Here is a 25,364-nt window from a genome sequence, read left to right as displayed (position 1 = left end):
AGAAACAGTGAATACGGCCTGTTTAACATAGCAGTTAAAACAGTCCGGGCTACCTTGTCTTCTATAAATACAAGGACATTTCTGACAGTGTTCTCAAGAAATGGACTGAATTCTTCCCCTTGGCCACCTCTCCTGCTTGTCACAGCCATTCTGCTTTGCATCAGCGTAGAGGCCTGGACCTTGACTCCTTTCATTGAAGGAGATGAGGAAGTGAGTAAAGTCTTTACACTGCATACCCAGAAGCAGTATTTTCTAGCCAAAAAAAGTGCTTCATTTGGTTTTTTTTTTTTTTTTGCACTGTACAAATAATTAACAGAGTATTTTCTAGCCAAAAAAAGTGCTTCATTTGGATTTTTTTTTTTGCACTGTACAAATAATTAAGAAACTTAAGAAAGTTTAATAAATTCTAGTTATTTACTTCTGTCTCGGTTTTTAGTTCTTTACAGTAACATGAATTCTATTAATAATATGCATTCATGGGGTTGTCTGCAATTGTGCATTAATTAATGTTTCTCCTAAAGCGATATTCTTTTTATCTACATGCTATTTTCCTATCTGTCTGCATAAGGCACCTAGAATTTACTGTAAGATACAGCAATTCAATAATTACTTAAGACTCCCATCTACAAATTAATATGATTGGAGCATTTAAGTATCATTGAACATGCAAGAATGAATCCTGAATGGAAAGGTCAGCCAGTTACCTGAATAAAAGCAGATTTTATGCAGAGGGGGGTAGCAGTCTGCAAAGCTGAACACATGGCCCGAGCTCTTTTCATGAAAGAATATTATTTAATATATGATTGCATGGTACTTAGCATAACTGAACTTAGCCTTGTTCTGAGCTAGGGGAGCCACATCTTAAGATAAATGTGAAATAATGAGATTGCTCTTCCATAATACAGCGAACATATTGCTAAAGAAAGCCCAACAGTTCTAAAGGCAAAAATGTGGCAAATTTTTAAATACTGCGATGTCAAGACCTTATTCTCCACTTCAAGTAAGTGAGCAGCCACGTTCTACAGATCATGAAGAACTCCTAAGAGGACCAAATAACAAAGTTGACAGCAAATATAAGGACTGATCACCATGACATAGTAATTACAAAGAAAAAACATGAGATTGAATTGGATCAAGTAGTAGCTGATAGCATAAAGATGACAACTTATTACCATGTAAATGTTGTGGATGGAAGCAAGTTAATGGAGTCATGTATGTGTAAGTCATTAGGACTTCTTTGTGGTAGCCCTGTAAATTATGCATGTCCTGTTTTTAGGGTAATCGCTATTTTGTACTCTTGTAGATTTTATGCCAAATAAAAAAGCAAGAAGGCAAGCAGAATTATTCTTGCTTACATAGCAGTTTTAAGAAACAAGAAGGAGTCTCATCACTTGAAAAAAAAGAATCACATTATGTCAAAATTAATTAATGCAGTCAAAAGTCATGATAGTCCAGTCTGTCCTCCTGCACCTCAGAAGGCACACTTTACCTAATGGCTACTGAGGGAGGGCTGGGAAGCTCCCTAACAAACTCATTTACACACATCTTGGTGTATGCCTGGTATTAGCCAAGTACTTAAGAATCTCACTAAATTAAGACATCTGTAGGGATGATATGCAAAGCTGTCAGAGTGAAGTAGAGCCCATATTCAAAAATGCTAATGGGTATTAACCCACATGAATTAATAAATAATTAACATGCAACAATCTCTTCACATTTAAAGAAGACATTCTCAAATCTTTCAATCCACTCAGATTAGATTACAATCTCTTGAGCAAGCATTTTTTTTCACCAGCTCCAGCCAGAAACCCTTTCTTATTTCCAGGACATCAGGTTTTTCCTATCTGATTCAAGATAATTATCACCATTTAAAAATAAATTACCCAGCAAAATTATTTTAATGTAACCAAGTATTAGAAGATAATTTTTCAGTTAAGAGTTCAGGAGAAAGTGATTGATAGAAGCATGTGTGACAAGACTACAAATCCAGCTTTAAAGCTCCTATGACCGAGTGAAAAACATGCTGACCCAGTACAATCCAACTGTTGTTTCAAATCTGATGGGTTAACTTTGAACCAGCAGGCTTTATGGTGATTCCCCACTGTTCTCTCCAGAAACAAGATCAGGGATCCATTCTTGATCCAGATCAAATTTGTGCTGCTGGGAAAGCAGGTTTTTTTATGTACTGACCCCATCTCAATGACTGTGGAACCACAGCCTAATTGTAGCAAATGCTGGAAAATCTCTATGTGCAATAAACATACAGAACCTCTAACAGAGTGAAACTCATGCAAAAATACATTAAAGCCCTTGAAATAATTAAGAATCTATTTCCTAGAATAACAGACTTCCAGTGCTTTGAAAGGCAAAATGTAGCAAAAAGGAACTCAGATAAAATAACAGTTCTGCCATATCTATTTTCTTTATGCCAAATAAAAATCAGTTTCCCCAAATAAGAAAGGTCTATTTAGAAAAAACTGAAAGGGAATGTCTAATCCCAGAGATGACTGAATTTACTTATTTTGGAGGTATTTCTAATAACTTTGCTACTCTGCCAACAGGAAAGTAGAATACAACTTTCACCATTAGAACAGGACCGGCCATATGCACACGCTCAAGGCCAGGCTAACACATAGTGTTCCCCCTCTTCCAGGCTGAGGTACATTCCCATACCTCAAGAAACAGAACGAAGCAAATCTTGACTTGAGTATAAAACCGAAATAAATGGCTGCACTTACAGAATCTTTACAGAGGTCAGCTGGGACACAAATGCTATCGCTTCATGACAAAGAGCATGGGTAACTAATTTCTCTAGATCTGACTACAACTTCCCAGCAGATGATCCTTTGGTCGGTGACTCCAAATAGCTCTGGATTCACTTGACATGCACCAAGCATGCTACTGACTATCACTCAAATGGAGGAAGAGCTACCAGTTAAGTCCAGCTCCATGGTTCAAGAGACTCCCTGCTCAGATTATTTCCTCCTCTGGCACAGGGTTTGACTCATAGTCTTAAATTTTTTATTACCCAGTGAAATTCACTGTAAGAGAAGAAACTTATGAAATAAAAAACCTGAAGCAAACACTTTTTCCTCCCTTAAATCAAAACCACCGTGCCAGCCTAGAATCCCCTCATGACAATGCAAGCCCAAACCAGAACGATGTCATAGTTGCTTATGATAAATCACAGAGAGTGAAATTAATATTTCATAAATGGGAAAGCAGAAGTCTGACAGGAAACCACAGTTCTGCCAGGACATCATTCCAAAACACACCAGAACAAGCAACCAGAATACAAATAAAATTGTGCAACTGTTTTGATGACCTTTTGGTGGTCTATCTAGGTCACCTGCAGAACTGTATGAAAGGAGAGTGGTAATTTTTTTTTTTTTAAATGAACACTGATCCATTTCCTACCTGCTGTGTCATTTCTCAATGAATGTAGGTGGATTTGCAAGAGGAGCTTATACTTAAAAGTTGAAGCTGAATTCTACAGCTTACAGCTTTCCAAGTGGAAAGGCAAGCCCATGGCAAGACACGTGATACCAGTCTGCATGCGTGTATACCTGGTCACAAGCTTTTCTCATTCTCCTTCAGCTGTACCCCGTTGCTCTTGCTCAAAATTTCACATGACTTCCAAGGATTTATTTCCTCCATCATATCACTGGTGCTGCAGTTTGCACTTCATACGCAGGGTTAGGTAGCTCTAGCAACCAAGTTGCATCTTGTACCATTATGAGCCATCACTGCTTCTTTCAACAATTTTTGCCCAGTGAGTAATTAGCCGCTGTGCAAGCATGGTGAGTCACCATAACCACCCTACCATTACTGTCATAAAAAGAAATGACCATTCCTTTATTAATATTCAACAGTTGATAAGGATAGCTTTTGATAGATGCTTAGATTTTACTTTGTGTATTACTCTAAAAGACCGGAATTTAGATCTGTTTTTAAAAGAATTTTTGCATTCTGGTTATAAAAAAAGTATTTTATTTTTCTATTTTCAATAGCTCATTCCCTGTTTACAAAAATGCCTTGCTTAAAGCACATTAAAACAGTGAATCAGAAAATGGATGCTCTAATTTTCTTTCTAAATAAATAAAAAAAATAAAAGAAAATGTAATAAAAAGATAAAGCCTTCATAGAGAATTGCCGCAATTATATCTCCACGGCTACAATATAACCCAAAACTTTGCAAAGGCTTTGATTATTGAACCATGGCTGAAGTGAATAATTTGGCTTTCACTAAGAAAACAAGCACATTCATTCTCACCACAATGGAGAGAGGCAGTTTTAATTAAACCTTATCAAAAGATGAATAAAGAATAAACTCAAAACCCATTCCACAGGACTCTATTTTCATCTGTTTAGTTTAAGCTTGCCATGTTCATGCAATAATTAACCACTGTCCAAGGAATGCTGGAGTTGTGTTAATGTTGGTAAAGATTTAATTAGTTCAATTATCTAGAGAGTATTGAAGGCTCAGCACAGTACCAATTTCTTCAGGCTTTATACATACCTCAGATCAAAATATATTAAACTGAAATATAAGTGAACAAAGAAAACTTACTATTTCACTTCAGCCACTGAATGAGGGTGTGTGTAATAATTTTACTACCCTCATTTTAAAATGAGGCTTCAGAAATGGAATATGTAAGCTGTGACTTGCCCATTCTTCCAGATCAGCTCTTTTTTTTTTCCTAAGTCAGCTTATAAACATATTCTAAACAAAGAGTTTACTTTAGAACAGAAAACCCAATGCTTCTTTACACAGGAAAAAGTATAGTTCCTTTCACATTTTTTTTCCCCCCATTGCCTACATATTTTATGTCTTTCATGGAAAGTGAGGCATTTAAAAAGCATTGAAAGCAGTGACACAGACAACTGTTTCAATCTGTCAGACAGCACGGACAGACAGTAGGGATCATTTCAGAAAATAGAGCGGCCCCCCAGCGGCCTGACCTTCCTGGTGGGAAAGCGAACACAGTGCGGTGCTTGACAAGCTCGCCAACAAAGGAGTATATTTAGTTCCCCCAAATTCTGACACGCTTCTCACAGGAAAAACGCAAACTGGGACGAGGCGTCGTCGACTACTGCTAACAAAGGGTAATTTCTAATTGGAGATTGCACCGTTACTGTGAAACAAAAAGGAAGAGATGAAAAGTGAAAACATTACTTCGCGACACGCACACTGTAAGCATTGCAGTGAGCCTGGTTCCCCTTTTTTAAAACTGTTCAACTCCATATTAGATGCTATTTGAGCTGCGAGCCCTCTGGATCTATACATGCAGCTCCTGCTGCCTTCAGTGGGAACAGAGCCCAGGAATGGGAGCATTAGAAGATCTCCCTCTTTGTGTTACTAAAATATTATCATTAGCTATTCTTTAGAAGGGATGTTAGAATAAACCACAACCATTTCCATGTAAGGTTTAAATGACATGTTTATTACTGCCGCCGTCCTTTCTTTGTTTTCCCAACACTGTGTTTTGGAGTACGAGTTCTTTATAACCAGTGAAGGCTTCACAAAGATGGCCAGCATGTGAGAAAGTCACATGAGTTTATTTCCTTGAGGAGCTAAGAACCGTAGGAGGATGTTCTCATTTTCTCATGAAGCAATAAAAACTTATGAGTTAATATAAAAGTAACTGTTATGAAATTGCACGCTACATTATACCCAGGTTGGAGTCAAGCTGTCTATTTGTCTCTGTAGGCAATCAAAAAATACTTTACGGATAGCACTGCTATGCTTCCCAGCAGTAAATACCACTTGGTAAATAACCCTCGTAACACACCGTACCTTATTTTCTACTACTCACATCAGTTGGAAAAATATAAACACTTTAAGGCATAAATTAAACTAATAAAAGAAGGTGTGAACTGCACATTGTCTGCCAGCTGATGCCTCAATGCAGCTCCCATTTTGGCCAAAATTTGATCTCCCCTTCCAGTTTTCTCTAGGGTGGAAGAGAAAGGGAGATGCTGAAATTAATTCAGGCTTTTCTTGGGTCCAGATGGCAGATAATGCTCAGCAAGCAACTGGATACAGCACATTTTCCATCAACCACCTCTCCTTTCTGGCGCTTGATGTTGCATCAACACTCCGAAGATCGGAGGTGCCCTGGTGCCCTATAGCACAACGCAGGCTTGCTTCTGCCTGGTGTTTTCTGTGAGGTTTTATGACAACCACGTGGGAGCAAACAAGGCTAATAGAGGAGCAAGTATTTAACATTTGTCATAGCTGAACAAAAACTAAGCTGAAACACCAAGGTCTGTCTCTGAGTGAGCATAAGGAAGCATCTGAGGCTAAAAAAAAACCCCAAACAAGGCACAGCACGTACAACTGAGAGCCAGATTTTATTGTATGTGTAGTCATTTATTAATATGAAAAGGATTGTAATTTTTTTCCTTAATTATAATTATTAAACAACTGCAGAGTGAACACAAATATATCCATACAGATATAGCCAACCTCATATTCCTTGGTATCTTAGAAATTGCTTCATATTCTTTCTCAGAATTTGACCAAGCCTTAAAGACAGTCCTCATTTTTTTATAGAAAATTCAGTATCTATTTAAGCAAGGACTTTGCTGTCCCTTACACTCACAAAGCATGACAGGGAAACATATGTTGCTTTACAGTGACTATTAGCTACAAAGCTGATGAGAAAATGAGCTAGCTAAATATGTACAGATATATTTATAGAACAAATTTTATAATATTATATAAACTATTTCCACAAGTAATGTGATCTTCACTGCAATCCACATAAATAATTAAATATTATCTAAAATCATTAAGACTAAGGCAATCACACAAACATTACAGCAACAAAAAGCAAAAGGCATCTATTTCAGGTGCTATATTGTTAGATGGCCTATTTGGTCCCTAAATATTAATTATATCCCTGAGATGATGCACTTTCTCCCATGTGAAAACCTTAGAAGGTGGTAGTATACACTGTAAGTGGATAGTCATTCCAAGGAGGAGTAATTTGCTTGCCAACACTTAAATAGGTTTTGGTTTTGAAACACAAATCATTTATTTTATCTGGAAAAGTTCTAGGAATGGACTGGGTCTGTTACAGATTATCTACAAAAGAGGTTTAGTTTGGGGCTTCTGCCTCATCTCTCAGGTAAGAAAAAAATAAGTGCAGAAGAGATCTTAGTAGAGGCACAATCCTTTATCCCAACTGAATTTTAAAACACTGTTTTTAGTTGGCAGGAAACTGTCTATTTGCTTAACAAAGAACTGTTTTGGAGGAGGCAGCAAGAATTTGGCTGCCTGAAGCCTGAAGGGTATCTGATTTTTCTGCTCTCTCAACTTTGAGAACATAATTCTCCTGTTTTTCTCCTAGTCTGAAAACATTTTGTGATACATGAATTCGACCGAGAAGTATCAGGGAATTTTGTCTGCACCAAAAAGGGAACTTTAGGGTATTTTGATAATGAAAAGAACTTGTTCGGTTTTGCAGTGTAAGTCATTCTCACCACACAAATTCCCTGCTTTTGTGTTAGCGAAGAGGAATACTTTGAGTCTTTTGGTTTAGAAGATCTTCAAACAGACAATAGTGTGTAAACAATCCCAAAGTACATAACTTTACTAGAACAACCTCCAGTCTGTGAGCAAGGGCTTCAGAAAGGCCCCTTCATCAGATTTCCTTCTGCTCTTCACCCTGAACAAAGCCTTGGCTGACAATACCGAAATCTCCTCCTTTCTTCGGCTTAAACCCCCTTTGCAGGAGAAGTATGCAAATGCTATACGTGTTTCCCTTGCTGAGGCTACTCTAACCCAGCTATCTTTTCACTGTCTATTTTGCTCCAGCAGACCATCCTACCGGCTGACAGGGAGACCAGCCTTCCAATTCAATATCTTTCACAACACTGACAGTTGGATGCTGGGGCCTGCCATGAACTCTAAAAGGAGCTCATTTAGTCATAATTAACTATTCCCTGCATATTTCCTAAGGTATGGTAATTGTGCTAAAAGCCAACAAGTGAAGCATTCATTCTGGTTTTCTTTTCAACTTTTATTTTTCCACAGTCTCTTTCTGCCCCCCTCCTTTAAAAAAAAAAAAAAATCTTTTCTTTCTTTCTTCTCCTCCTCCCTGGAAACATTTCGAGTAAAGAAAAGGAATGACGGTGGAGATAGGGAGCTGCAGAAAACTGTGATGTAGGCAGTTCAAAAGGCAAAGTCTGCCATACGATACAGGACCCCATGGCAGCACTGAGCTATTCAGCTGGGTAAAACAAAGAAAAATGAAATGAGTAGAAAAAAGCTATGTCATTAATACAGAATGATGGACATCCTATTTGGGTAACAAGGAGTCACGAATATACATTTCTAATTCCTTAGATATGGTGATAAGTGATCTCTGTTTCCATTAGCACCAGAGTGTATGTATTTGACCAACCTAAAATCTTCAAAAGTTACACAGATGTAATGCACTTTACAGACGACTCGTCCCCCCTCCCCACAACGCACGCACAGGCCGAGTCCCACCCCGTGCAGCGGGGGTTCTCACAGGAATAAGGTAGGACGGATTCAGCCCTATATACAGACCACATTGAGGTGGAAAGCCTTGGGAAGCTGACACAGATGATTTACCTTAAAAGGCAAAATATGACCTTGTGTCTGCCCTTATCTGTTTTCTGGTTTAGGTTAAATGAAAAAAGGGCTGACAGCACTCTCCATTTACTTACTGACTTTGCATCTGTTGGAATTCTGTGGCCTTTCAGAAAGTTTGGGACTTACAGGATACCTATCCATCATAAATGTGCATAGCCCATATACAAAAGCAAGTGATGACAAAGCTAAAGCTAAATTTCTTCACATTTCAATCTCCTTTCCACTTGGATGTACACCAAGAGCAAAGAAATCACTGGCTTTTGCAAAGAATCCACGACGGGGCTGGGGGGTGTGTGTGGCAGGGGGGTGTTAACATTGCAAATTCAGCAACTGTGCCAAAAGGTCCAAACACAGGACTCAGGGTCCTTATTATTATACAGCACTTTTCCAGTGCCACCAAATGTGGTAGACCTTCCAAGAACAAGGTGAGTAAAGTCCATCATCTACAGAATTTACATTCTAGGTGTCAGGCGTAAAATAAGAAATAAAGTTAATAAACAAAGAAAGAGACAAGGGAGAGAGACGGCAAAGCTTCAGACAACGAGGTCATGGAACAACTCATTTTACGTATGTTCACATATTAATGATTCTGTTTTCACTTTTTAGTAGTGTCCACCTAACTTTAGCACGTACCCTTATATTACATTTGCTTTAAACTTGTAGAATAGTTTAGAATAAAAAGACTTTGCAATTTTTTTTTCTTCAAACACTAGAGTACAACAACATTTTAAAGACTGAATCTTGATGTTAAGAGAGTAAGCTGGGTAAAATGCTTCTAAAATCCTTTTTTCCCTCCCTTTATTACTAGACTACCAAATTTGTGGATCAATGCGGTTTGTAATGGCAGGCAAAACCACACTAACAGCCAAGCTGACAAGCTGTTGCTGGAAAACTTAACGGAAAGTAATTGCATATGTATTCAAATTAAGACAATCAACTGTTTTATCATCATCTGGGATTTCTGTTTTCTTAGGGGAGGAGGGTTAGGGGGTGTGTTGTTTGTTCAACTTCTGCGCATTAGTGTGATCACAACACACCACGGATTAACAACAGAAATTCAGAACACCCAGTAAAAGCTACTCTCAATAGATAGGAGCTGAAAATGGTGATGCTTTCTCAATGTTAGTGAGTAACTATGCTTGTTTTCATGCAAATAAAATACATGAGAAACACCAAGTAGGTAAGAAGCTTTGCAGATTTCACCTGGTAGAGCTCCTGCTTTTTTGCCCAGTGTTCTAGCTGCATTGCTTCCTACAGTCTGGCAGCTGGAGATGTTTTTTCTACCTCTTATGCTTCTTTAAGGACCCATGCATTCAGCTGGAGTTGCGTTTACCCTCTGCCTTCCACAGTAACTCACAGAAAGAGACTTAGATTTCTAAATCACTCTGCTCCACTAGGGCATATTTCAATCATCCTTCAAAATACCCAGGTGCTGCAGTTTCTCTACCCTGCATTTAGGAGTCTGGCAGAAAGAGAGATGACTATGTCCTGCCATCTGGTGACATAAGCAATGCTGTGACGTATTAGTAACGCTCCTACTTTTGATAGCACACAAGCTGGGACAGTAGTTTCCCAGAAAACTGTGAGGTTTGGAAATGGTTTGGGGGAGTCAGAAGTACAGTCTACACAAGAAAGCAAGTCCAAGACTTGAAAATTCCAAAACTCTCAGCTTTTAAGTTCTCTGAGGAAATATGGCAAGGGTTAATAATCCAAAAGCAATGCTCCATCTGCTAAGAAAATCAAAATCAAGACTTATGCATAAAGTTCCTGGTCAAGGATTTTGACAGGGTCAGGCCAAAAAATCTCCAATGTGCCTCAATCCATCTAAACATACCTCCTTAAAGATTTAGTAATGGATGTAAATAGCTTGCAGGATATTTAATGTAGGGGTAGGACTTAGTTAAAAAAAAAGGAAAGAAAAAAAAAAGTGGTGAGGCAAAGTCTTAGAAAAGGATTTTGAGAAAGAGATATCAGTTTACTGCAGCCCACGGTTAATAACGCAGATGGAAAAGAAGATTAAAAAGTGAATGATATCAAAGTCAAGGACTACAGACACACACTAAAAAAATGACATGGCCCAATCCTAGGTTCAACTTATGGATTGTTTTATACTGCCCTTTTTAATTTGAAATATAATACATAAAACAAAAGCTGAAATGTTACTGATTGAACCACATTTCATCAACAGCTGCTCATGTTACATAGAGTTGTTTAGATGACCTCAGGCCTCGCTGGATTTTTCCAATATTCTCTACACATCCCCCCCCCCCAACCCCCCCCTCCCCCCAAAAAAAAAGACATAGGCAATTCATACAGCAAGTGTTTTTACGCATAAGTAATGATAAAAGGAGTCACTGACATGGAATATGGACCATATGTTAGAGTTTTTTCCCAGCTGGAAAGCGATTCACAAAGATGGGTAACTTTGCAGAATGCACACGAGCAAGTTCCAGTGATTTCTCAGAAATTTGGGGGAGAAAAGATATACAAATCAGATGATGAATATGCGATTCTCCCACTCGCTGCTCCTGCCTGAACTTCCCTAGAGAGTCAAGGAACAAACCAGGAGTCATTTAGGATAAAAAAGTCAGGATTTGAGTGAATGACAAACAACTGCAGGAATAATAAGTTTAAGGGACAGTAAGGCATTTACTAATTCCTTCCTGGCTACTATTCTTCATTTGGATTATGAACTTCCTAGAAGCTAAGAAAACACTGAGTCAGTTTTGAAAAACCAGAAGTTGTTGCATTAAAGAAATGAGGAGTAATGGTTAAATTCTTTCTTCTGTTTCAGGCTACACTTCTTTCACTTGCCAGAAAATGTAGATATGTGGGAAATTTTAGTTGCTTAACTATTTTTTTCTAATTCTGAGTGATAACTTCTTTGGTCATGAACCTAGGACACACACAAGTCACTAACCTGTGTCCTAACCACAGTCCTAGGAAAGAGCTTATCTGCACTTGCCTGACTCCCTAGCCAAGACATCCTTCTGCTCGTGTCCAAGCAGCTGCTGCCTGAAGCAGATAGACACGATAGCCATCACAGGTCCCTCAAATATATCTCAGGATTAAAGTCCAGCAGGTCTGTCCAGTGCTTACTGATCCTTGTCTTTACTCCATTGAGCTAACGGATTTGGAGACTTCCCAGACTGTTTGCTCTCTTTTCCCAACAGAAGTCAAATTTTCAAACTCCATTCAAATAATTTAAACATACATCACTTCCCCAAACAAAGCACCAGAGCAGACACCGAGTAACGAATACCTTCTGAACTTTTCAAACTCACTTCCAATTTTTTATTTAAACAGAAGTTGGGCATCTGGAGAGCTACCCAAGGTGGGAAAAATTCTCCCATGGGATCTGCATAGAGGATATTTTTATTCCAATAATCTGGTCTCTTTATTGAACTTTGCAAAAGACCGAGCCTGTGCATTCATTAGCGCGGACTACAGCAGCCAATATTCATAGTGCCTGTCTGAAAGAACTTTACACTAAAGTTATGTGAAAGGTAAAGAATGCCTGTGTTTACAGCGCTTTAGTAGCTCTTCTTTTCGGCAAACTAGCGGACTGTTAATGCTGAGCTTTTTATATGAAACACAAAACACTCATCTGTAAGTCTCTGTACAAATATTTTGATTAAGAAAGCCCTTTTAAAAAATCTGATTCTGATTCACATTAGGTGGAGAAAGGGAAATTCAACAGCCTGTGGTTATTCAATAAAGCAAACCCTGGCTACTCCATTACCAACTTGAAAACATTGATGGATGGAAGAAAATGAAAGCTGAAAAAAAATCATCAAGGATCTGAACACTAAGCAAACATTCCTCAGCATTCAACCAAGAGACTGCTTAAGCATGAGCTGCAAACTTCTGAGAAGTCCATGTTTAACACATAAAAGACAAAATTCCTTAACAAGAAGAGATATAGCTTGCAAAATAGTTCTTCAGGAACAGCTTGCAGCCTTTAAATCTCATTTACTCAGCCCGAGATGGTATTGTTGTGTCTACGTTAGTTTTGATAAGGGAGCCAGCCCTACTCCCATTGAAGTCTATGGCATTCTCCCATTGTCTTCAGGAGGAGCCGAGCTAGACTCAAAGCCTCACAAAGATACCACGATAAAAGACTCTGGAAGGTACCACGATCCCATCTTATTTTCTTAACATTTCTGAAAAAAAAAAGGGGGGGGGGGAATCTATGCAGTTCATTTCTACTGATATGAAATATGCCTTTTATATGAAAATACAGACCAGTGAAGCAAATGAATGGTTAGCAACATTAATAGCCAGGGGCTAGCTAAACTGCCTGGGATAAAGAGTTTGCCTGCAATTTTACTACTACAGAATGTCTCTGAGAAGACTAAGCATTTTGTAATGCTGATATTTTATATAAGCATTCTTTATGTCCATGACAGGCAGCAGACCCTGTAGTCTTCATTTCAGATTAAATTTTATACACTGAACGCTTTATTTATTTTTAAATCCATACTTTCTAAGGGTATGTAGTTTTTCCTGGAAATGAAATTATATCATGCAACTGAAACTGCATTCTGATTTTATGCAGTCTGACTAAGCATTAAAAATGAGCTCTGTTATAATTCAACTTGCAACAGAAACACATCTTTTTACAATAGCAGCTTGCAAAAAACCCCCAACCCCACTGCATCCAGAAAACAAAACACTGCCCTGTGTTAATAATGAATGCAGCTCATATCTACCACATTCTGTTAAATTGCTAAAATTGCCCAGATAAACCATTTGAGAGTGTGTCAGGTTTAATTAATACAACATGACCTGATCATTTCCACAGTTGGGAAGAAAGAAGTTGGCATTCTTTAAATCCAGAGCTCAACCTGGAGATTATGCTAAGTTGCTTCATTCATAGTCCACACTCCTCTGCACATGTCAGGAGGACAGCATTTGTCCCCTCTAGTGATAAACAAATTATACATGAAATCAATTCCACTTCACAATAATTTTCCCTATTGGGTATTATCTTTCCTCCTCGGCTCCCTCCAGTTAAGCTTGCATCCTGTAACTTGCTAATGAGCTGGGGGCTTTCTGTTCCAGGTGGCACCCCCTGCCTCGAAGTCATGACATTTCCCATTTCGAATGCTGCTGGCATTTTTCAACAGCTCCTGCTAACTAGCCTTTTTGACCTGCACTAAGAGGAACTCATCTGATCGAATCCTCTGACCTGCCAATCATGCCAGCAAATGATCTTCACAGTCACTCCCAAGGCAGGAGGGGAAAAAAAAGGGAGAGCAAGAGAGGGGGAGCGGGAGAGAAAGCTAGCGAGAGGGTGATGGAGTAGGCAAGCAGGCAGCTTCTGCGGCTACCTAATGAGAGTACTTTAAGTCTCTGAGGCAGCTGAAACACTGAAAAACTGGTGGGAAAAATTAGGACAGAACTGAATGCCTGGTGCTGTAATTACTGATTTCTTTCCACCCTGAGATCACTTTGAGAGCAATACCTCCGAGATGTGCCATTTTCTGAAGAACACAAGTTAATTTTACCGTATAAATAGAAAACAGATATATTTTTCCCTGCCACCATCAATATGCAAACCTCATAATTCTGCTCTGCCAAATGGCGTTCTTTACAGAATTAATTAGGAGCTGTAAGCTTGTTAAATGAGTGTCTTCACCTAGAGATGATTATGAATATTTTTTTGTTGTTGATGCAAGCCATAAATAGCAGTTTTAACCTAATTTGAATGCTGGCAACATTTACACCTCTGTATTTACAAGTGTCTGCACACCGATACATAAAACAACAAATACAGTATCTGCATAGTCTAGATGTGACTTTGTGGGCTGAAACCAAGCAGAGTCATGATAATGACTCAGTTGTTTTGATTTTGTTCCTTTTACAATGTGACAGATTACTTACTGCTGAATCTTTCAAGCACACAAGGACAGATTTAATTGTGTAGATCTTCTTCGCCTTCAGATCACTAGTTTTCTTCTCAAACTTAGCAGGTGGACTGTAAGCTAACTAGATTTTAATACACATGCAATGCACAGACTGAACAAGAGAGGTATTAAAAGCACTTGTACAATAAAATTTCATGGAGAAAACTTAAATAAAAAGGCTTATACCATGATATTATGTGCTATGACTGTTATGTTACAATATACATGCCAGAAAATAACATGCACAATAAGTCCTTATATTAATGTCAAAAGACAGTTACAGAAATGGCTGTGCAGAATTAATAGCTAGGTACTAATGGCAGAGAATGATCACCCATAATTACTAATTCAAAGTACATATATGCTCCAAAACAACATCAATAATTTATAACAAGACCACAAAATTATGGAAATACCCAATTCTGTTTTCGCTTCTTAAAATATCTGAAGATACTGTTTCAATGTTATTCTTCCACAATATGTATTTTTATTGGAGAATTTAGTATTTTTTCCTGAATTTTTTTGTTTTCCTCCTCAGACTTTTCATAGCAATTTAACAATAGGAGCATGTGGGAAACCCATCCACACTCACCCTGGCTTATGGGGCAGAATAAATTAAGGTATTTTTATTAACTGAGTTGTAAACTATTGCTGCATTTTTCAGCAAGAATCTTCCCACATCTAGGAGTATTCAGTGCACATTCACTTTAATGGCCATTGCCTTCAGAGCCAATTTTGCAGCGGTTGGTTTGGTTTCTTTGTTTCGTAGAGAATCAGGCAACGTAAACTACAGGCTCAAAACAGCAACACAAAGCTCGCTCTCCACGGAAACAATCCCGGTATATGGCATTACTAAAATTCATTTTTTGTTTACCATTTGGCTGAAAGTAAAATGTTCTGTTAATTCTGAATGCTGCAAATTATGCCAGAGAGGCGATGCCTCTCATTAGCTTTGCTGTCTCTCTGGGTTATGGGCCATGTGTCAGCACTGGAAGCCTCTGCTTTGTCTGGAAACCTCAGTTTCTCCCCTTCAGTGGTTCCACTTTTCCTCTTAGACAAAGCCTAACTGAGCAGTCACGTGAGGAAATAATCCTAAAGGAGAGGTGACTGTCCATGGGAGAATACAGAGAGTTTAGACCCGCTTTCGCCTCCCTCCCAGTCATTGTCATTTATACATTGTCCTCTCTGCATTCAAATGTCATCCCAGACTATCAGCCCACTGCAACTCAAACGGCCTTTCATGCCTAGACACTTCTTAAAGCATCAACGGACCACAAAGACCGTCTAGTGGGAATCGCTTGCTATCCTAATATTAATAATACAATACAGTGCACTTACAGCACAGAGGATTCCACCTTCCGTCTCCTAAATTTAAGAACAAACAAACTGGAAAGACGGATAAAGAGCGCTGCAGCTGAGCACACACATTCATGCAAATATCACTAATATCTTTCCTACAGCATAAGCGACTGTTAAATTAAAAAACCCTACACTAAAAATTATTTGAAAATGAATCTTCACAGTGCTGAAGGCAAGTTGTCATGCATTAGAAATGAACTGAAAATAGGTTCCAGACTATGCAATGGTACAAGAAAATATGATATTGTCCCTTGACAAAAGTTCGTCTATAATAGTAGTAATGCTTCCTTTTTCTTCTGCCAGCTCTGTAGATGATTTGGCCATGAAACATTGCAACTTAAAAAAAACCCAAAACATGCCAGTAGGTATGTAGCCACTAATTTCACGCAGAATAACATGGAGTGTATAGTTGCAAAGAAGACATCAATCTCTCCTAGCCATGGAGGTTCGAAATACTTGTCCTGCCAAGCACAGTAGGTAATAATATATGTGAAGTCCTCCTCACTCTGTCCTGCTTCCTTTCTTTTCCCCTTCTTCCTTCATCCCTTCATCCCTAAAGAAAATCCCAAACTACTGCTCCCCCTGAATCTTGTCCATGATTTTAGAAATCCTGTTCATGCTTACTTATTTCCATGTACTTATTTCCAGGCGTAGATGCTGTCTTGGTCTTTCAGTCTACAGATCAGACAGGCTCTCAGCACCAGCGTTCAGCTGGCTTAGAGAGACCACAAGGCGGCCTTCACTGATTCACTTTCCATACCTCTATGCATTAGGTTACCAACTCTGAACACGGCTTTTTCTCATGAAAGGTGCAGAACTGCATATTCCACTACTTACACTGAGTGCAATCAAGGCGAGCTATTACAGTACTGACACAGGAACACCACTGAACAGATTTGCAAGTCCCACCAACTCCCTGATCAGGTGGTGGGTTCCCTTTACTGTGGCATATTAGGGGACCTGATGGACTTCTGTAGGGATGGTTGCTCTATCCTCAGTCACCGCCTGTTGCTTAAGGGAGTGGGGGGTTTACATGAAGATGGCCTTGCACTGGCTAGCTATTTGCTCTATCCATTTCACTCTCTGCATAGAGTCTACTGAATGCAGTGCGCTTTTCTTTATGGCTGAATAGGGGGCAAAATTCAGTCTAAAACCCTCATTTTAGACTAAAAGGAACAAGAAAATAAATCCTTAGATATCAAGAGAATGTAGTCCAATGCCTCAAGTTTTTCCCTTGTGTGTTAAATTTAGGGCATATTCTATCAGCGTGGTGATCTTATTCTTTGATATTAAGTAAAGCACAGCTGGAACAGTCTCATAAAACCATTATGTTGTTAACATACGAAAATAATGGCACTAAAAGTATTAGAGAGACAAAAAAATATCTTGGATCCTGCATTTATCTTTCACAGCTTAATACAATTTAACATTTTACAAAATTGATGTTACAGTTTCAACTCTGTTTAGCACTGTCATTACTGGACTCAAACCCAAATTGCTTTCAGCTGCCCACCACAACTGCATCTTATTAGCTTTTTCACGAAAGCCAATTTATGCAAATCCAGTATTAGTTAAATAATTAAACTGACTCTCAACACTCGTGCATAGACACTGTCTGGCACTAAAAGATGCAAGAGAAATTTAAACTTCCCATCTTCAGCGTTTAGGCTTCCATCTTTTCAACTGCAGCAGCACAATGACTGTAGACATCTATTTGAATCCATGTATCAAAAAGAAAAGAAGTGCACTTAAAAAATTAAGCTGTTAACCACTGTGCTTTTATAACTCTGCTGTTGTCTCCCAAGCCAGGTTTGCACTGACTTTCAGGATCTTGCACCTATAAAGCACTACTGGCTACTTTCAGCTTTTGATTAAATCAACAATGACAAAATCTGGCTGATACACAGTAACTCAGTCCAGAATTTCTCTTTTACGCAGACCTTTTTCCACTGTAATTACTACAGTTTTATCCCCTGAAGCTGGGAGATGAAGATTTAGAAGCACAGTACATGGTTTTCCATGGTGATTCAGCAACACTGAGATACCCAGGACAGAGTAAATGCAGGGGAGCAGTGAATGAGAATGACTTTTCAATGCAGACTGCTGGACGTGTACATTGCTGGACTATAGCTTCCCTGCAGCTCGACCAGCACAAAGCAGGAAAAAATTATGTTCCCACACAGCAGTGCTGAAGAGGCACTCTTACACAATTCGTAAATGTAAAATTGAAGATGACAAACAAAAAGGAAACTATTCGGATGGGGATGCAACAGTCACCTCTCTAGCTAGCAAAGAGAAAAAGGTAATTTTACATAATGATTCCATGCTGCTGAACATCCCTGGTCAGAAGCAACCAAATCAGTAAAGCCAGTACTTTTTGCTATTGTAGTGGTAACTATCACCTATTCAGCTTTGTTCTGTTTCACACAGCTTAGCTGACCTGAATGACGCCATCGGCTCTTCGACTGGTTGGGCTGGTGTCCGTTGCTGGCTTAAATGGACACAGAAGAAAGAATTCAGCATCCTGCGATTGAAATTCAGGATTGCTCAGACGCATGTGCGTGTGGTGAAGCAATACAAATAAAGACCACTTTTTGTTTTGCTCCAGTGAATTGTCAAAGAGATTTAGAAAGCCAGGGGATCTCATTATGGTAATACAGGTTAAATACTTTAAAAGCATATGGTGTTACCATCCTGAATGAAGCTGTCCCTGCCGGCTCCAGGAAGCAGACAATAGGCCAGAAACACATCTCGTGTCTCTGGTCTGCCAATGGGAACTGGGGATTATAAATCACCACGAGAAAACATTGCGTGTTATCTGGTATCAGGTAATGCCTTGTCTTTTCAATTACAATTTGACTCATCCTTTTCCAGAGAGGAGCAAGCTCTAGCCATGTATTCCACTGGCCAAAGGAAAAAGCAGCTCTGGAGTTTCTCATGGCCCAGTCATATCTCAATAAAATATCTGCAGAGATGGGTGAACACAATATACAATATATCTCAACAGTATATGTAGAAGTGGGGAATGCTTCCACAGAGACACTGCCCACGGGGGAAAAAAAAAATCACTGAAAACCATCAGGCACAAAATAAAAATGTTTTGCTTTATCACAAAGCTTTAAAGATGCCTGGATACGGCCAAAAGATTTCTTTCCATTCTCCCCCAAAGGCCCCGTCTAATTCACTGCTGACAGATTCTTCTGTGTAAAATGGAGCTCATTACCACGTATTTGCTAATTTTCTCCAGTAGGGAGCAGTCTCAACATTGACCTTGGTAACTTCAAATGTCAGCTCTTTCACCATGGGCACTGAAATAACGTGTTGTCTATCTCTTGCAGCCCGTGACAATGACGCAGTGTAGTCCACAAAGACTCTATTAGTCGTCTGGGTCTGACAGGGATTATCTAGGGTTTCAGAAACATGTCCCAGGTTACTGCTATTTCAGGGAGTTTTCTGGATCTGTAAGCAGCTATGCTGCAGACAGGCAGCTGAAGCACTGCAATATTTCAAAGACAGTAGAAATTCTCACGGATGCACCAGCTTCTTCAGCTGCTCCTTGCAGCTATTTCTAAGGGCAGCAGACAAGCTCTAACAAATGATGATAGAGCCATTTCCAAAGCCACTGCCTTTAGCTCCTCTTCTTCACCAGTCTGACAGAAATTGCTGCTTACAAAGTTGGCAGATGATGGTGTTTGCCCACATCTCAGTCACTCCTGGGCAAAGCCCAGTCTCTTTGCTTTCCAAAACCTAAAGAAAGGTGCATTTAATTCAGTGGGTGCACTATTAGGGCAGTAACATCTGGCAAGCATGTGGAGGGAACAGCAGGAGGCGGTAATTTCTTAAATTATCACAGCAAGATTTGGCACAGCTTCTCTGTTGGTGCTCTCAATTTTATTTCCTATTCTACCCTGAAAAAAGGAAATGAGGAACACTTGGAAGGGAGGACCAGACACAAGACATAAGACTGGAATTTCCTTCAACACCATCAAGGTTCTGGAGGTGGTTGAAGATGGTTCCTTGTTTGGGTTTTTTGTGCATGTCTTCTAATAAATTCCTTTACAATATAGATACGTATAAAAATATTTAAAAAATAGAACCGTTCCCCTCCACACACGTCAGAGGATTTAGAGAGCAACTATCCATAAATTTTTCTCTTTCACAGCTTCTTGATGGATACTGGAATACTTCAAAATTCCAGACTTTCCTAACTTCTCCATGATCTCTATATATCCATAAAGTCAATTGAAGAACACGGATAAAACACATATGTACCTGCCTTGTCCAGGAGACAAGATAAGTATTTGCTTGCCTCTGGTTTTTCCATTATCTGACCCATTTTCTTGCAATATTGGCACCTCTTAATTTTCCTTTATACCCAGTAGCTGTGATGTTATCTGACCATTCTCTTTTGCAATTTATCAGCTCATTCTGTTTTCCTCCATCCCTCCACCTCTGCTCGTCTTGCTTACCTGTTAACTTCAAAGCCCTGGAGAGCTACCGTCGTCTTTCTTTTTGCTTTTCATGTATCTTTCTGCTTCACTGAGCCTTGTGAATGGAGACTTTAACTGACTATCTCATCATAAATACCCCTTCCTTAATGCTACTATCCTGCTTATTGAAACTCTGGTCTTCTGCTAGAGAAACTCAGCTCCTAACTCATTCAGTTTTACTGACTGAACACTCAACTTGCCAGTCACCGCTCTACTGCTTAAAATCACAGCCACCTGGTATTCAGATTAAGCCTTCACTAGACCTCCTTTTCATGTTATCAGAACTGCAGTCTTTTCTCCTAAGTCCTTTCACTCTCCACACTGACTCTTATTTCCTCTTGCTTGGGGGTCTCGTCCCTTTAAGGGTTTCCACCCATCCTAACAATTCCTCACCCAGGTCCAGGTTCCATGTCCGCATTTTTTTTGCCTCCCCTGCTACTCTAGTTTAATCTCATCAGTCCCCAACTCTCCACACCGTACAAGTAAGAGGACGTCTGGTGCTAATACACTTCCAGTATTATCTGCTGCTTCCCATCTTACATCACAAGTCAAATACTACAAACAGAAAACAATCTTTTATTGCACTGTAAGCACCTAACACAACAAAGTCCCAAGCCACAACAGAAAACTGTAATCAATAACGTATGCATGTCACATTTGTTAAGTGCCTCCAAATCTTATACAATGAAAGGTGCTATTCTGTGTTAAAACTGTGGTTGAGTATCCACAACAGTAGAGCAACACACGTCAAAGGTACACATGGCTCTCTTTCTGCTTACATATAAAATGTATAAGTCATCTGTATCTGCTTAAATAGATATTCAGTAAGAATGATCAAACGGTTCTCTTTTGTGCTATTTTACATATTTGTTTGCAAATACAAACTTTCTATTGCATATTGAATAAATGAAAAATTACATTTGTTTGGAAGCACCAGAAAGGAGATTCTGTACATGAGAAATGAGATTCCGTACGTAAGCTTCCACACAAAAGGTCTTTAGCACAGATGGGCACATTCTAAATTTACTTTAGATGGATGATATGTCACGTTAGAACAGACAAGGTTGAAGAGATGTCTGCAGGGACACAGCCCCAGGAAAAAGTAGGGATTAGCTTGTCAATAAAGATGTAAACAGACTGCTCTGAGGCAGCCTCATTTCTGACATTAGAAAATCTTAAACGGTTTGCTGGTGAAGAGCATGTGCAAAAACTGGGGCAGGCTGTCAAGACCAAAATCTATTAATTTCAGTTTTTCAGCAGTTGCTGCCTGTCAGGCAAACAGCCTCTGTAACATTACAGGGTTAAAAAAAAATTGCACATAAGCATACAACAGTAAAACTGAATATAATTAATTAGAGAAAGTTGTATCGATACTGTAACAAGCAGACTTAGCTAAAGATAGACAACAAGAATATCAACTACATTTATATGAGACTATACTTTTGAATAGGTACCTGAGCAGCATGTGCATATATCTGAGCTCCTAGAACGTCCATAATAAGCTGTTATAATGGACTCAACTTGCAAAAGCAACTGTGACTTTAAAAGAAAAGCCAGGTCTAGGTTTTTGAATGAAACGAATGTGCACTTTGGGTACTTTGTGAAACACTGTATGAAACTATTTAGAGAAGCATAATAAGCAAAGTGGCTATATAAGGGAATACTGCTAATATGGAAGAGTCTGTCAATGGTAAATCCCACCAGACAAACACTGGGGTGATGTATATGGGCAGAAGAGAGTTAATGCCATGATATAGGAGCAGCCTCACATTCACAAGCCCTGGTCCTCATGGGTGACTTCAATCACCCTGGAATCTGTTGGAGGGACAACACAGCAGGGCATAAACAATCTGGGGGGTTCCTGGAATGCATAACTTCCTTCTCCAAGTGATAGAGGAGCCATCAAGGAGAGGTGCTATGCTGGACTTTGTTCTCACCAACAAGGAGGGGCTGGTGGGGAACGTGAAGCTCAAGGCCAGCCTTGGCTTCAATGACCGTGAAATGGTGTCATTCAAGATCCTTAGGACACCAAGGAGGGTGCACAGCAAGCTCACTACCCTGGACTTCAGGAGAGCAGACTTTGGCCTCTTCAGGGATCTGCTTGGTAGAGTACCATGGGATAAAGTCCCGGAGGGAAGAGGGTCCCAAGAAAGCTGGTTCATTCAAGGATTGCCTTCTCCATGCTCAAGAGCGATGCATCCCAACAAAGACGAAGTCAGGCAAAAACACCAGGAGGCCTGCATGGATGAACAAGGAGCTCCTGCACAAACTCAAACACAAAAAGGAAGCCTACAGAGGGTGGAAGCAATGATGGGTAGCCTGGGAGGAATACAGAGAAATTGTCCAAGGAGACAGGGATCAGGTTAGGAAAGCTAGAGCCCTGATATCATTAAATCTTGCCAGGGACATCAAGGGCTACAAGAAAAGCATCTACAGATATGTTGGTGATAAAAAGAAGACTAGGGAAAACGTGGTCTCTTTCCACAAGGAAATGGGAGACCTGTTACCTGGGATATGGAGAAGGCTGAGGTACTCAATGACTTTTTTGCCTCAGTCTTCACTGACAAGCACTCAAGCCATACTGCCCAAGTCGCAGAAGGCAAAGGCAGGGACTGGGAGAATGAAGAACCATCCGCTGTAGGAGATCATCAGATTTGAGATCACCTGAGGAACCTGAAGGTGCATAAGTCCATGGGACCTGATGAGATGCATCTGTGGGTCCTGAGGGAACTGGTGAATGAAGTTGTTAAGCCACTCTTAATCATATTTGAGAAGTTGTGGCGGTTGTCCAGTGAAGTTCCCACTGTCTGGAAAAGGGGAAACATAACCCCATTTTTAAAAAGGGAAGAAAGGAAGACCTGGGAAGACACAGTCTCACCTCTGTGCCCAGCAAGATCATGGAGCAGATCCTCCTGGAAACTATGCTAAGGCACTTGGAAAATAAGGATGTGATTGGTGACAGCCAACATGGCTTCACTAAGGGCAAATAATGCCTGACAAATTTGGTGGCTTTCTACAACAAGGTTATGGCACTGGCGGATAAGGAAAGAGCAACTAACATCATCTACCTGGACTTACACAAAGCATTTGACACTGTCCTGCACAACATCCTTGCTCTAAACTGGGAAGACATGGATTTGATGGATGGATCACTTGGTGGATAAGGAATTGGCTGGATGGTCACACTCAAAGAGCTGTGGTCAACAGCTCCATGTCCAAATGGAGACCAGTGATGAGTGACATTCCTCAGGGGTTGGTATTGGGACCGTCACAGTTTAACATCTTTGTTGGCAACATGAACAGTGGGATTGAGTGCACCCTCAGCAAGTTTGCTGACGACACCAAGCTGCGTGCTGCAGTCAACATGCTGGAGGGAAGGGATGCCATCCAGAGGGACCTTGACAGGCTTGAGAGGTGGGCCCGTGCAAACCTTATGAAGTTCAACAAGGCCAAGTGCAAGGTCCTGCACATAAGTTGGGGCAATCCCAAGCACAAATACAGCCTGGGTGGACAATGGATTGAAAGCAGCCCTGAAGAGAAGGACTTGGGGGTGTTGGTTGATGAGAAGCTCAATATGACCCAGCAATGTGCACTTGCAGCCCAGAAAGCCAACCATATCATGGGCTGCTTCAAAAGAAGCATGACTCTCCCCCAGTGATTATCTCCTTCTGCTCTGCTCCCCACATGGAGTACTGTGTTCAGCTCCCCAACATAAAAAGGACATGGACCGTTTGGAGCAAGCCCAGAAGAGGGCCAGGAAGATGATCAGATGACCTCTCCTATTAAAACAGGCTGCGAGAGTTGGGGTTGTTCAGCATGGAGCAGAGAAAGCTCCTGGGAGACACAGCAGCCTTCCAGTACCTGACGGGGGCCTACAAGAAAGCTGGAGGGGGACTTTCTACAAGGGCTTGTAGTGACAGGACAAGGGGTGATGGCTTTAAACTGAAAGAGGGTAGATTTAGATTAGATACAAGGAAGAAATTCTTCATTATGAGGGTGGTGAGGCGCTGGAACAGGTTGCCCAGAGAAACTGTGGATGCCCCATCCCTGGAAGTGTTCAAGGCCAGGTTGCATGGGGCTTTGAGCCCTTTCAGCCCTATCTAGTGTAGTGGAAGGTGTCGCTGCCCATGGCAATGGGTGTGGAACTAGATGATCTTTAAGGTCCCTTCTAACCCAAACCATTCTATGATTCTATGATACAACAACCACCATTCCCTTACTTTAAGTTAGTAAGTAGCCTCTCTTCTCACCTGTCCTTCCCAGGTTCTGTTCTACTCTTAGAATATCTGAAGTCATATTACACACTATTTCACTGCTGAATAACTAAGGTTAAAAGATGGGGTATTAAATGAAAGCCATCCAAGAACAAAACCAGTTCTAGCAGATCCAGTGAAATAGATCAAATTCATTAACGTGACAGGACCTCTGTCTCCATCATGAATATCCTTCTGGTATCAAGGCTACCAAACCCACTAAATGAATCGTTTTTTGTTCTTGCCCCAAAGTTTAACAACAGAACTGGCAAGAGATATTTTATTTTTCTGTACCTTATTGAGGGAAAAAAATAACAGTCCAAATTAAAGGCAAACCTGTGTTTAATCTGCTGACACCAACTTCAGCAATATTTTCAACCTGTCAATGACATTGATCCTGCCCATAAGGCCAGGAACTTACACTCCTCATATTGACCATCTATACTGCAAAAACAGATTATCTGCCTGAACATGAGAAATTTAAGAAACATGCAGTTGAATTTCATATTTTGTTTCTCTAAAGAGAACAAAAGTAAAGAGTATTTTCAAAGATATGCCTTCCAATAATCATGTCTTACCTGCATTATCAGTTGTGAACATAGGTACTCTTCAATGTTTGCTGTTTGATACACCTTTCCCATAACTATTGTTTTTTCCAAAGATTCTCGTGCTTTCTCCAGTCTCTGGCTGTAATCTTACATTCGGTACAGTAAAAATAGAAGACACT

General features: G+C 39.9%; 1 protein-coding gene across 1 annotated transcript in view; it reads right to left on the bottom strand.

Annotated features, from left to right (window-relative positions):
* Positions 1-25,364, bottom strand: part of CDK14 (cyclin dependent kinase 14) — a 316,876-nt gene that overhangs the window by 38,471 nt on the left and 253,041 nt on the right. Inside the window, exon 13 of the mRNA XM_035897109.1 lies at positions 25,216-25,362. Coding sequence (XP_035753002.1) covers positions 25,247-25,362 — 116 coding nt within the window. The 3' untranslated portion in view covers positions 25,216-25,246. The remainder of the gene's footprint in view (positions 1-25,215; positions 25,363-25,364) is intronic.

This window comes from Egretta garzetta, unplaced genomic scaffold (genome assembly GCF_000687185.1).
Source record: "Egretta garzetta isolate BGI_Z169 unplaced genomic scaffold, ASM68718v1 scaffold30, whole genome shotgun sequence".
Taxonomy (NCBI): Eukaryota; Metazoa; Chordata; class Aves; order Pelecaniformes; family Ardeidae; genus Egretta; species Egretta garzetta.
The sequence above is the reverse complement of the archived record's forward strand: the minus strand, read 5'-3'. Positions and strand labels throughout refer to the sequence as shown.